Source organism: Rhipicephalus microplus, chromosome X (assembly GCF_043290135.1).
Source record: "Rhipicephalus microplus isolate Deutch F79 chromosome X, USDA_Rmic, whole genome shotgun sequence".
In the NCBI taxonomy this organism is placed as follows: domain Eukaryota; kingdom Metazoa; phylum Arthropoda; class Arachnida; order Ixodida; family Ixodidae; genus Rhipicephalus; species Rhipicephalus microplus.
Genome location: NC_134710.1, coordinates 482,778,246 through 482,791,043, shown reverse-complemented (window position 1 = coordinate 482,791,043; position 12,798 = coordinate 482,778,246). Strand labels below are relative to the sequence as shown.

The 12,798-nt window shown below is 46.3% G+C and overlaps 1 protein-coding gene across 3 annotated transcripts in view; it reads right to left on the bottom strand.

Moving 5' to 3' along the window:
• Nucleotides 1–5,282: 5,282 nt before the first annotated feature.
• LOC119160789 (O-acyltransferase like protein) overlaps nt 5,283–12,798 on the bottom strand; it is a 625,262-nt gene continuing 617,746 nt past the window's right edge. For all 3 annotated transcript variants that reach the window (XR_005108333.2, XM_037413024.2, XM_075880874.1), the window contains 2 exons: nt 6,603–6,745; nt 5,283–5,516 (listed from right to left, as the gene is read on the bottom strand). Coding sequence is in view for 2 of the 3 variants with exons in the window: in XM_037413024.2 (XP_037268921.1) it covers nt 5,310–5,516; nt 6,603–6,745 (350 nt within the window). In the remaining variant the exon portion in view is untranslated. The remainder of the gene's footprint in view (nt 5,517–6,602; nt 6,746–12,798) is intronic.

Here is a 12,798-nt window from a genome sequence, read left to right as displayed (position 1 = left end):
AGACAAAAGAAAAAATAATGTCGCTCAGGAGGCAGCAAATAAAACAAGAATGTCGTGAAGAAGTTACACAGGCAAGAACTTATACCATCAACAATACACTGGTTGACCCTCCAAAATTTTGATGCCACATAAGTAAAGCTAATGAGGAGATAGGGAAACTGAGAGTGCATGACCAAATTGTAAAAGAATCAATGCGAATTGTACATGTTTTCAATTGATATTTTCTGACTGCATGCAGATAAATACGATCAACAGAGTCCCCAGAGAAGGAGAGAAAACACCATTGTAAAAACTTAAGAGGGCCTCACTGCCATGTTTCTAAATCTGATTATTAACACTCTGCCGGTTCACATCTTATTCAAAACACATTTTTTAAATTCTATGCTGAGCACATTTTTGGATTTATGGATAACCTAATAATCTATTGGTAAACACAAGTGTCATTTCGAATGATTGGGGGTCCGTCACGGTAAAACAGTGTCTAGGGTGTATGGTTGCTGACCCAAAAATCGCGGGTTTGATCACTGCCATGGCGGTCGCTATTCAATGAAGTCGAAATGGCAGAGGCCCGTGTACTATACGGTGTCAGCGCACGTGAAAGAACACCTAATAGTAAAGATTTGCGGAAAACTCCCGTACCGCGCCTCTAGTAACGATATCGTGGTTTCGGGGCGTAAAACTTCAAATATTTAAAACATTTTTGAAAAAAAGGGAGCACTGAACTGCACGTGTTACACTCATTCTAAAAGATATAAACGGCTTTAGGTAATCAATTACCGGCCTGAATCAGTCAATAGCACGCGTTTCAATTCGTTTGAGCATGCTGTTGTACACATCAAAAAATTTCTAAGGGATTGAGGTATCTTCTCACCACATCAACATGGTTTCAAAAAATTAGGGATTACAGTTACTCATTTGGTTTCAACTGTGCACGAGAGCTTGGCTGTACTTGATGCCTCTAAGCAGGCTGACATTCCATTTTGAGATTTTTTGAAGGCATTTGATAAAGTACTACACAGTAAGCTATTGTTTAAATTTGGATGCCCCAGCTTGCCATCCTTCATCAATAAATGAATTAGTGCATATCTTTTCTACAGAAAATGATTTTCAGAAAAAACTCCTCATCCCCCGTGCTTCCTGTTACCTCGGGAGTGACTCAAGGTAGTGTTTTAGGCCATTTGCTAGTCATTTATGTAATTATTGGGTTGATGTGGGTCTTGGTAGAGTATCAATTTAGTTGTTTGCGGATTATTGTGTTGTTTTCAAGGAAATTTCATCTACAAACGACCAAATCTTATTACAAACAGTATATGTGCGACTTGAAATTGGTGTGAGCGTTAGGAAATGGTTTGAATTCATACAAAGATACTAGTGCAACGTGTTGTCGGGCTAGGTGGTCCATATTTAGGAAAAAGAAAGGACGCAGCCTACATAGAGAGATAGAAGGAAGGTGACACGATAGGGCGTCTATTCTGTCACCTTCCTTAATTTCTCTTTATGTTAGGTGCATCCTTAATATTTATTCAGTCAAAGCACTATCTCCGTCTAACGAGGAAAAAAAAGTAGGCCGTACGTTTCTCTATTGAATTAATAACAATGAAATCGCAGATGTTGACAAGTTTAAATCTTTACGTGTTACACTAGCAAATAGGTTCACATGCTCGAAACACATATCCGACATTTCTGCAGCCTGTATTCAGAAACTGTGCTTTCTTAAAAAAAACTTAAGAGAGCGCGAAGTAGCCTAAACCTTCTCATTGATATGTGGGGTTTAACGTCCCAAAACCGCCTTATGATTATAAGAGACGCCGTAGTGGAGGGCTCCGGAAATTTCGACCACCTGGGGTTCTTTAACGTGCACCCAAATCTGAGCACACTGGCATACAACATTTCCGCCTCCATCGGAAATGCAGCCGCCGCAGCCGAGATTCGGACCCGCAACCTGCGGGTCAGCAGCCGAATACCTTAGCCACTAGATCACCGCGGCGGAACAGCCTAAACCTTCTCGCACAGAAAGGTTGCATAATATCTAAATTAGATATGCATCAATTGCGTGCGATCCGAATTATCGTAAATATATTTCACAGCTAGAAAATGTTCAGCGTAAAGTTGGTAGATATATTTGCGCAAAATAGTTAACGTTTCGATTCTCCTAATTGAATGAAGCACTACAGTATATCTTTGCAGGAAGCCCAGAAAAAAACTTAACTGCCACTCATTCCTTCACAACTGCCTCGCAGTTAAAATTAATTTAGCTCTGACAGAGTCTGTTAAGCGTCTGAGTAGAAGATCAACGTGGCACAATAACAAAAATTTTTTGGCACCAATCTTCGCTCACTCAAGAGCAAATCAATATTTGCTTCCTTCTTACGGTTGCGGATCGGAATTTTGTGACCATATTGCATATTACACTACGATAAATTTTTACTGATTTTCAGTGCCACATTACCACTCTTAATATTTTGTCATAGCCCTATCTATATTATGATTGTAATTGTAGTTCTATCGTTTGTTCTGTTTTCTGTATGCCTGTTGCGTTGTTTGTATATTTAATTTAACAGTATACGTGAGGCCCATCCTACTTGAGCCAAGATGTTCACTTGCATTATTTGAAATTAATAAAATTACTTTAAACTGGTAGGCTTCCAAAAGAATAGCAGACCACTGGAATCACACCCGCACACTAATCAGGGAAGAGGTATGAGAGCAGTTAATTCCAGGCTTTTTCGATAACATGGCTTTCATCAAAGATTATCTACGTTGAACAATTTTTGCAACTTGTTCACGACCTGTCTTTGGGCAACAATTCCAGAAAATGAATCAACTCTATAATAGTATATTTTTAAAAGGTCTTTAACCGACTGATTCATCAGAAACTAATTTTTATATTTATGTTACTAGGCGACTAAGCCATTACTAGTTGAATATTTGATAACTAAATGATAACAATATTTACACATTGTTGAAATGGCAAGTCATTTGACACTCCCCAAGTAATATTCGGTGTTCCAAAGGGTTGTGTTTTGGCTCCGGGTCTTTATTTCTAACCTTCATTGACGACCTACCTGCTATTACACATGTCAACATCAAGTTGATCACCATTGACTGCATTATCTAAAATGTAATCAACACGCATCAAGATCACCTTGCCCTTGACTGCAGAGTAACGTTTTAGTGCTCCACCTGGCAAATGACTCTAAATTGTAAAAATTGAACACTACAGTCTTCTCCAGAAAAAAACTTGAAGGCTTCCAAAGAAAGGTGGCCAGGTCCATTTTTAAGAAGTATTGGCTTAAATATTTACCTAATATGTTGATTGAAACTGTTTGTATAGATACCCTTCAGCACCGAAAAAAATAGCTCGTCTAAAATAGATATGCCTACTTATGCACAATAATGTAAACATTGATATCAATCGTTTCATAACAAGCTTACAAACACGCCCTAACAAAGATAACCGTACAGAAATGTTCACTGAATGCTCACTTCATGTGGCCCCGTTTGCAAAATATTTTTTCCCGTTGACCACAAAAAATTTTACAAGCTTCCCCTACACATCCAAACATTACATCACTAACAGAGCTCTTACCTGCACTTGAAGCGGAGACGCGAGAAGTTAACAAGCAGACGCATGCAGGTACCGGGAACCGCTGATACGTTACGGGCTCGCTCGAGAACAATGGTGCTTTCAGAAGTTGGGACACAACAGGTACGTTACATACTTACTTGTATTTGTTGCCCCGAGATATCCTACAACGAGCCCGAAAAGGATGTCTGTTTGGTATACAACAGGTACCTTACTTACTTGCCTTCGTTGCCCCTAGATATCCTACAATGGGCTCTAAAAAGGACGCTGTTCCATTAACTGCGACTGTGCTGCTTGTTCCACTCTTGCCTGATAATTTTTTAGCGTCACAAGCAAGTTCCACCAAATGTTTACCGAGCCACAGCTGAGGCATCTTGCCTCAGCTCTCGGTGATAGTATCAATAAAAGGGGCACCAGCAGCGATGTGATGTTGCTAGCTTTGCGCAATGTATATATTATAATTGGCTGTGCCCGTCCGAAGGTAGGATTCGTTCACCCAACAACTGCCAGGTTTTCTCCACACCAGACATCCTATCCGCTGGTGCGATGGGATGAAGCGTCACCACTTTGAGCGCCGTGCACCACCACGTCGGATGTCAGATCGGTTGCCAAATTGGGCCGTTTTTCTCGCCATTCATGAAAGCTCTAGTGTGAAATACACTTTGTCCGCAGATCAATCTCTAGAAACATGCGAGTGCTGCGTATGGGAACTGAACCCGCAGTGTAGTACTTGATAGTTCATTTTCTAAACCACTGTTGTGTTGATTTCAGCTTTTTGGAAGTGAAGCTGCTGAAGCTCGCACCCCGTCGTTGCGGTAACGCTCCTTAACAAAGCGCCAGCGGCGGCCTCTCCCCCTCACGCGGGAGAATACATGAACGTTATGAGCGCTGAAACGCGGAAGCGATCGGTACGATAGGAAAAGCGTGAGAACACGATCGCAGGCGAAATAGAGCCAGTCTGGCTCTTTCTTCGTGTCTGTCTTCATCCTGCACTGGCCAATGCGCGGTCTCTTCACTGAGCGTGCCCGTGACGCAGAGAAAAACAAATCCAAACAAAATCCCAGCATATCCGTGGAGTGAATGGTGATGAAGGGCGAAGCGTTCGTCAGTTCGTCTGTGCTTCCGTCCGTCTGTTCATTCTTGCTTCCATCCGCCCGTGCATCAGTCCATGCGGGCATGCGTCCTTCCGTGCGTCCGTTCGCCCGTGGCTTCGTTCCTGCGTCCCTCCGTGCAGTCATCCATGTGTCCGGCCGTGCGTCTGTCCGTGCCTCCGTCCGCCCATCCGTCTGTCCGTTCGTCCGTCCTTTGTTCTGTCCGTGCGTCTGTCTGTGCGTCTGTTCCTGCGTTCGTCCGTGCATTTGTTCATCTGTTCTTCCACGCGTCAAACAGACTAACAGACGATGGATAGACGTGGATAATGGATGATTCACGGCATGCCGATAAAACCCCCCGAAGCTTGCCTCACTCATCATCATTCACTCCGTGGATATGCTGTGAGGTGGTTGCTACATACATGCATATATGCATGTGACGACCGACTCGCGCCTTAAGGATCTTCACCCCTAAAACGCACGTAGTCCTTTCCGTTCCACTACTGAGGAGCATTGCCTAACGGTTGCAATATTACACCGAACAACTGCTGATTTTTGAAAAGAAGTGGGGCAATGCCTTCCGTTATGTGGCACTACAAAGTATGCACATGGTGTAGGCGGCTGTGATTTATTCACCGATGATGGGTCTCTTCAGGTGCTTCAGAGTGACGTGTAGGTAGCTCCAGGTCGTGCCCCTCATTGACTTGCTCCTCTTTCTTTTTGAGCGACGACTTGGCCCACAATATTTTGTCCAGACGTCCAACCGGAGCCTCGCAGGCCAAGAACAGCACCAACGCAAGCATGCAGCTCCACACAAACACCGGTACACTTTCGGAGAACTGCGGGCATGCGAAATAGTTGATTAGGAGCGCTGGAAATGAAGCCTGTATAAAAGCGTCAGTTATGCTCGTTGCAGAACAAACATTAAAGCAAGATATACAATTGATATCGTAACTGCAATTTGAATGATAGTAGACGGGAAAACATATTTCAGGAGGCAGTGAATCACCACGGTACCAAATAAACTTTGAAGTATTCAACTGACCTTTCAATGCACTAAGAATATTTATGTTTTGCCCTCTTCTAACGCCCCTGGGCATGCTGACCATGAAAAAGTGCAGCTATAACTCGGTCTAACAAAACCAGCCTTCAAGCAGTTTCCAATTTTACGAACAAATTACCTTCGCTCACAGCGACCCATACGTCTATGTGTTTTTACTAACTGAAATTGTCTAACTTAGCTTAGCACAAATACCAAAACATTCAAGCTTTTCCACTAGTACAACATATCATCTCGTCACTCGAAGCTCACTAGTCGTGCTATCGCATTGACTGTCTTAGGGAATGACCTATGTCGTTCAGGTCCCCATAAAACCACTAACAGTTTCACCGTTTAAGTGAACAGGTTTGAAAAGGCTGGATTTCGAGAACAGTTGCTGACAGGTCTGACAGCAATAGTCCTACGCCAGTCTAGGTCTCCACGAAAAGAAGCGCCAACCGCAAAATAACAACACGAAAGTTTCCGTCATACCCTACCCGTACGACGTCTGGCACTATAGTTGTCAAAAAAGGCTGCCCGATTGGATGTGAGAGTGGTTTAGTGGCGCCGTCATAAAATGTGTCGGAAAATAATAAAACTACAGCTATGCTTAGGAGGGACACTATATATAACGCATTTCGTCGTGGTTTTCAGGCTATACGCAAATATTACGGAAATTTTACTCAGGACTAAAGCGTACCTTTCATAACCAATGTGTGCAGGGCGTCCAGTATAGCATGTAACTTTCCTTGCCAATATAATGAACTTCCGCTCACCAAATATAACAAGTACTTCTGCCCCATTGCCTGCGAAAACCTTGCTATGCGTTAAATTCATCCGACAGAACGGTGGTACTTAAATGCTGTCGATCCGTAGTTCCACTTACCAAATTGAATATATTAGTGTAGAGCCGTTCTCTGACGGCGGATTTCCAAAGAAGGAAGAATGGAAAGTGGATTAGGTAGATGCCATAGGAAAGCCTGCTAAGAACGGCCAGTGGTGTAGCCGACAGCATGGTCTGTACGAAGCCTAGAACAGAGCAAGAAGAAAAACGTGTAACGAACTTGGTTTGTCATTGTAGGCGACAGGTGATGTGAAAGATGTATTTAAAACACAGTTTCTTCTGACAACTCCAAATTTTTATCGATTCAAGCTAACTCACGATGTCCCTGATTGAAAAGAGTAATCATTGATCAATGTGGCCTTTTCTCCTCATACTTAAAATGAATGCGTCAGCATCTGGCATAGATAGAATTCCAACCAGATTTCTCAAACAGTGGGCCATTTATTGCTCAGTCATTGTTTTGCACCGTTTTTCACAGTCATTGCAACATGCCCCATTAAAGGGTCAGGTACTGGAAAGCGAGGAAACTGTTTCCTGTGCATACACTAGGTTACTTCTCTGATAGGTTGAATTGAAGGTCTAATGCTTTCAATACTATTCAATAAAAGCTTCTTGAACATATCACTTATTTGAACCTAGTTGTACTTCTCAAAGAAAATAACTTATTTTACAATAGTCACCATGGTTTTAGGAAGCACTACTAATTTCAAATGCAACTACATCTCTTCACCAATGACTTTTTTTTTCAGCGCATGACACTGGCTCCATTAACGACTCTATATGTCTTGATTTTCAAGAAGCTTTCAACACCATTCCTCAACGTTTTCTTCTACTAAATCTAAGGATGCTCAACAGTGAGTCAAACATATTACTATAAATTGAATGGTTCTTGTCTCACAGAACTCAACATGCAACATCTAACGCTCATAACTGACGCAATTCTTTCTTAACTGCTCGTGTGCCGCAAAGTTTTGTCCTTGGACCATTACTCTTTCCAATTTAGAATATGTATTTTTCATCGCGCATAACATCGACAATCAGGCTCTTTGCCAATGAGTGTGTCATCAACCACATAATAACTAACCATCACGAATAATCAGAATTTCAGTCTGGTCTAGACAGCATTACTTCCTGGTGGTCACTCTGCTCACTAAAACTAAATATTAGCAAGTGTAAAATAATTAGGATCTCTCGAAGAAGCGCTGACTGCACTATCCCTGTTTACTAAATAAATAGGATTCAGTTGTCATCTGTCAACACTTGCAAATACCTAGTTGTTCACATCGACAGCAATTAAATATTTATTAGCTTTACCAATTCCGTGATTACAATGGGTACCGCTCTCTCCACTTCTTGTGCCGTAACTTTTCATAAGCGCCTGTTTCATTAAAACTTTTTTATGAAACATTAGTCATATTGTAACGGTAGGATGAGAACGACGAAGAAGACAAAGAGGAGGACGATGTTGTCAGATCTGTGAGCCAACTGGGCGCCATCTTGTCCACCACCGAGTTTATTCCTCGTTTTATAAAGTAAAGTTATTCTCCCGTAACATCATTGGTGGGAGGTGCGGGGTACTCACTTCACGCAAAACGGAGCTTCGTAGCGGGCGCCTAGTGGTCTCCCCCATGGCGACTGCAGTCAACAATGCCGACCCTTCCCCGACTACCGTGCCTTCTCCAACTACGTCCGTGCTGTCTCCAACTGGACCGTCAACCCTCATCTTGGAGCCCCCGAGAGATCCAGGTACCTTTTCTGGCACTGATGGCATTGACGTAGAAGCCTGGCTGAAGTCATACGAACGAGTGGGTGTACGTATGCGATGGGATCCAACGCTCATGCTGGCCAACGTGATTTTTTATCTCAGAGGTACCGCAAAGGTCTGGTACGAGACGCACGAGGAAGAACTGACTAGCTGGGAGTTATGCAAGCAAAAGCTCCGGGAGCTATTTGGCAGGCCTGTGGGAAGTCAACGCGCCGCCCAAAACGAGCTCGCACGTCGAGTTCAGACGTGCACCGAATCATACCTCACGTACATTCAGGACGTGCTCGCTTTGTGCCGCAAGGTAGACTCGCAGATGTCCGAAGCCGATAAGGTTGGCCATATTATTAAGGGCATAGCAGATGACGCCTTTCACCTTCTTGTGTTCAAGAATTCATCTACGGTCCACGACATTATTTCTGAATGCCGGCGCTTTGAAGAAGCGAAGAGCCGCCGTGTTCTCCACCAGTTTGCCCGGCTTCCAAACACGGCTGCAACATCCACATGCGAAGACCCTCGCCTGCCTTCTACGGAAAGTCCCGGTGACGTTGTCCGTATTGTCCGTCGGGAAATAGAAGCCGCCGCTCCACTCGTGTCAGCCTCCCCCAACTCCGAAAGCTATCACGCCACCGTCTCTCTCATACAGACCGTCGTGAGGCAAGAACTGGCCAACGCCGGCTTAAACGTCTGCTCCATTCATCGTCCAGACTACGCCACACCAAATCCACCCGTGACTGTTCCGCCCAACCGACGTTTTTCTGCCAGCCCACATTATCGCGACCCGGCGGTATGGCGCACCCCAGACGACCGGCCGATATGATTCAATTGCGGTCGTATAGGCCACATTTCGCGTCACTGCCGTGCTTGGTCCAGCTCTGCTCCGTGGCCTCACCCTCCGCCCCATCGCCCACCTGTCTGGAATTCACGCTCATCACCGAAAACAGAGCCGCTAACGCCTGAGAATTCCTCGCGCCCCCGATCCAGCCGCTCCCCTTCGCCACAACGCCGTTTCTCCTGCTCGCCCCCATCTCGCCGATCGCCGTCCCCAAGCTCGTTCCGGCGTTCACCTCCGGAAAACTGACGGGAGCAGCTCTTGGAGGTGATGCTGCAATACCGACCCGATCCCAAAATCCTCTACTGACCTTGCCCGCACATCAGAACCTTATCAATGTTGACGTCGACGGTGTACCTACTACAGCCCTCATTGACACTGGCGCACACGTGTCTATCATGAACGCTGACCTTAGAGCACGGCTGAAGAAAGTCCTTACTCCTGGCCCAACTCCTGTGGTCCGAACGGCCGATGGTGGAAAAGTCGCCGTAATTGGTGTGTGCTCAGCTCGCGTCAGCGTCGCCGGACACCACACATCAGTTCTGTTTTATGTTTTAGAACACTGCCCTAATGACATAATTTTGGGCCAAGACTTTTTGTCTGAACATTCGGCCTTGATAGACTGCTCTGCCGGTATAGTGCAACTCGCTCTACCTAATGTTGTTGATCCTCCAAGTTGCCCTCCAAGTCGGCTTTGTTCTACAGAACACCTGCGTCTCCCTCAACGAACAGTAGCTTACATAGGCGTCTCCCCTGTTCCACCTGTCCCAGACGGTGTTTATATTGTGTCCCCCAATGTTGACGTCCTGCTTTCGCACAACGTTGCGTTTCCTCACACCGTCATCACTATTACGGCCAATGCATCCTGCCTACCCTTAGTGAATTTTTCACTATGTACACAAGTCCTCCCTCGTGGTATATCTCTAGCCGAGATCGTGCCGGCGGCAGAGTGCCATATTTGCACTCTAAGTTATGACAGCATCCCGAGTGCCCAAAAAACTTCGTCTACTCCTCCATCAGACCAAAGTGTGTTAACCAAGATGATTGCCCCCGACTTGCCGAAAGAACAAGCTAACGACCTGCGTTCCCTGCTTGCATCTTTTTGGGACATCTTCGACCTTGGCGACCGCCCACTCGGCCAGACGTCCGTTGTTAAGCACCGGATTGATACAGGCGATACGAGTCCCATCCATCGGAGACCCTACCGTGTTTCCCATGCAGAGCGGCGCATCATCCAACAGGAGGTCGACAAAATGCTTTCTCGGAATATCATCGAGCCTTCATGCAGTCCCTGGGCGTCCCCTGTTGTACTTGTAAAGAAGAAGGACAACAGCTGGAGATTTTGCGTCGATTATCGCCATTTAAACAAAATAACGAAGAAGGACGTCTACCCTTTACCACGCATAGACGATGCCCTGGATTGCCTTCACGGCGCAAAATATTTTTCCTCCATTGACCTCCGCTCTGGGTACTGGCAGATTGCCGTTGATGACATGGACCGTGAGAAGACGGCGTTTATCACTCCCGACGGCCTTTACGAGTTTAAAGTGATGCCATTCGGTTTATGTAATGCGCCCGCCACATTCGAACGTATGATGGACGCTCTGTTGCACGGCTTCAAGTGGTCCATCTGCCTGTGCTACCTGGACGACGTTATCGTTTTTTCGCCTTCTTTTGCGACGCACCTTGAAAGGCTATCGAAAATCTTATCTGTCTTTCGTAAGGCGGGCCTGCAACTCAATTCGGCAAAGTGCCACTTCGGCCGTCGTGAAATTTCTGTCCTCGGACACCTCGTTGATTCCGTGGGGGTTCGCCCTGATCAAGATAAAATACGCGCAGTAAGAGATTTCCCTGTACCAACCTGTACCAAAGACGTTCGCAGTTTCGTTGGCCTCTGTTCTTACTTCCGCCGCTTTGTTAAAAACTTCGCCGACGTAGCACGCCCTCTCACTCAACTTCTCAAAAAAGACGCTGGCTTCATCTGGGGCCCTGAGCAAGCAGATGCGTTTCAAAATCTAGTGTGTCTGCTTACGTCTCCGCCTATCCTCGCCCACTTTGATATTTCATCTCCAACAGAAGTTCGTACAGACGCAAGTGGCTATGGCATCGGTGCAGTCCTCGCCCAGAAACAACAAGGACGAGACCGTGTTGTTGCTTATGCCAGCCGCCTTCTTTCGCCTGCTGAAAGAAAATATTCAATAACCGAACGGGAATGTTTGGCACTTGTTTGGGCAGTCGGTAAATTTCGTCCCTATTTGTACGGCCGGCCATTCACAGTAATCACAGATCACCACGCCTTGTGCTGGCTTTCGTCCCTTAAAGACCCTTCAGGCCGTCTTGGCCGTTGGGCGCTGCGCCTTCAAGAATTTGATTACTCAGTCCTGTATAAAACCGGCCGCCTGCATCAAGATGCGGACTGCTTGTCCCGGTATCCTGTCGACCCTCCAGACGGCGACTCCTCTAAAACCACCCTTCCTATCGACGTTTTCTCTCTATCCGCGTTTCATGACATTGGAATCGAGCAGCGACGAGATACTTTCTTGGACGGTATTATCCGAAGGCTCACATCGGTGAGGCCCGACCCTTCCCTTCGAATGTTTGAAATACATGATGGTGTATTGTACCGTTGCAATATGCGTCCTGACGGCCCCGAAAGACTACTCGTCGTTCCCATTCAATTGCGTCACACTGTTCTCGCCCAGCTTCATGATGCACCTACAGCGGGTCACCTCGGCGTGTCACGGACCTACGACAGAGTTCGCCGGCGCTTCTTCTGGCCTGGCATGTACCGCGACGTCTGCCGTTATATTGCAGCCTGCGACCCTTGTCAACGACGGAAAAAACCAAATGCCCCTCCGGCCGGACGTCTTCAGCCACTGCACATCCCACAAGACCCATTCTACCGTGTTGGCGTGGACCTGCTTGGCCCTTTTCCTACGTCAGCTGCGGGTAATCGGTGGATTGCAGTAGCAACCGATTATGCTACCCGATACGCGATCACACGGGCCCTTCCAACCAGCTGTGCAACTGACGTGGCCGATTTCCTTTTGGAGGACGTCATCTTACATCATGGCGCCCCTCGACAACTCCTTACCGACCGAGGCAGCTACTTCCTTTCCAAAGTGGTTGATGACCTCCTCCGCTCCTGCGCCACTAAACACAAGCTCTCGACTGCTTACCATCCACAAACAAATGGTCTAACGGAGCGCCTCAATCGCACTCTCACCGACATGCTCTCCATGTATGTCTCCGCCGATCACCGCGACTGGGACACTACGTTACCGTTTGTAACATTCGCGTACAATTCTTCCAGACACGACACCGCTGGGTTCTCTCCTTTTTTTCTGTTGTTCGGCCGTGACCCTGCGCTACCTTTCGACACCCTCCTGCCGGCCGGACTAAATGACAAGTCTCAGTACGCTCGTGATGCAATAATGAAGGCCCAAGCGGCACGCCAAGTTGCTCGACGACGCTTACTGGACTCCCAGGACAATCAGAAGAGCGTATACGACGCCCGCCATCGTGACGTCCACTTCACACCCGGAGATCTCGTTCTGTTATGGTTCCCCTCGCGCCGCGTTGGACTTTCGGAGAAGTTACTCCCACGCTATTCAGGTCCCTACCGTATCTTACGCCAAGTAACT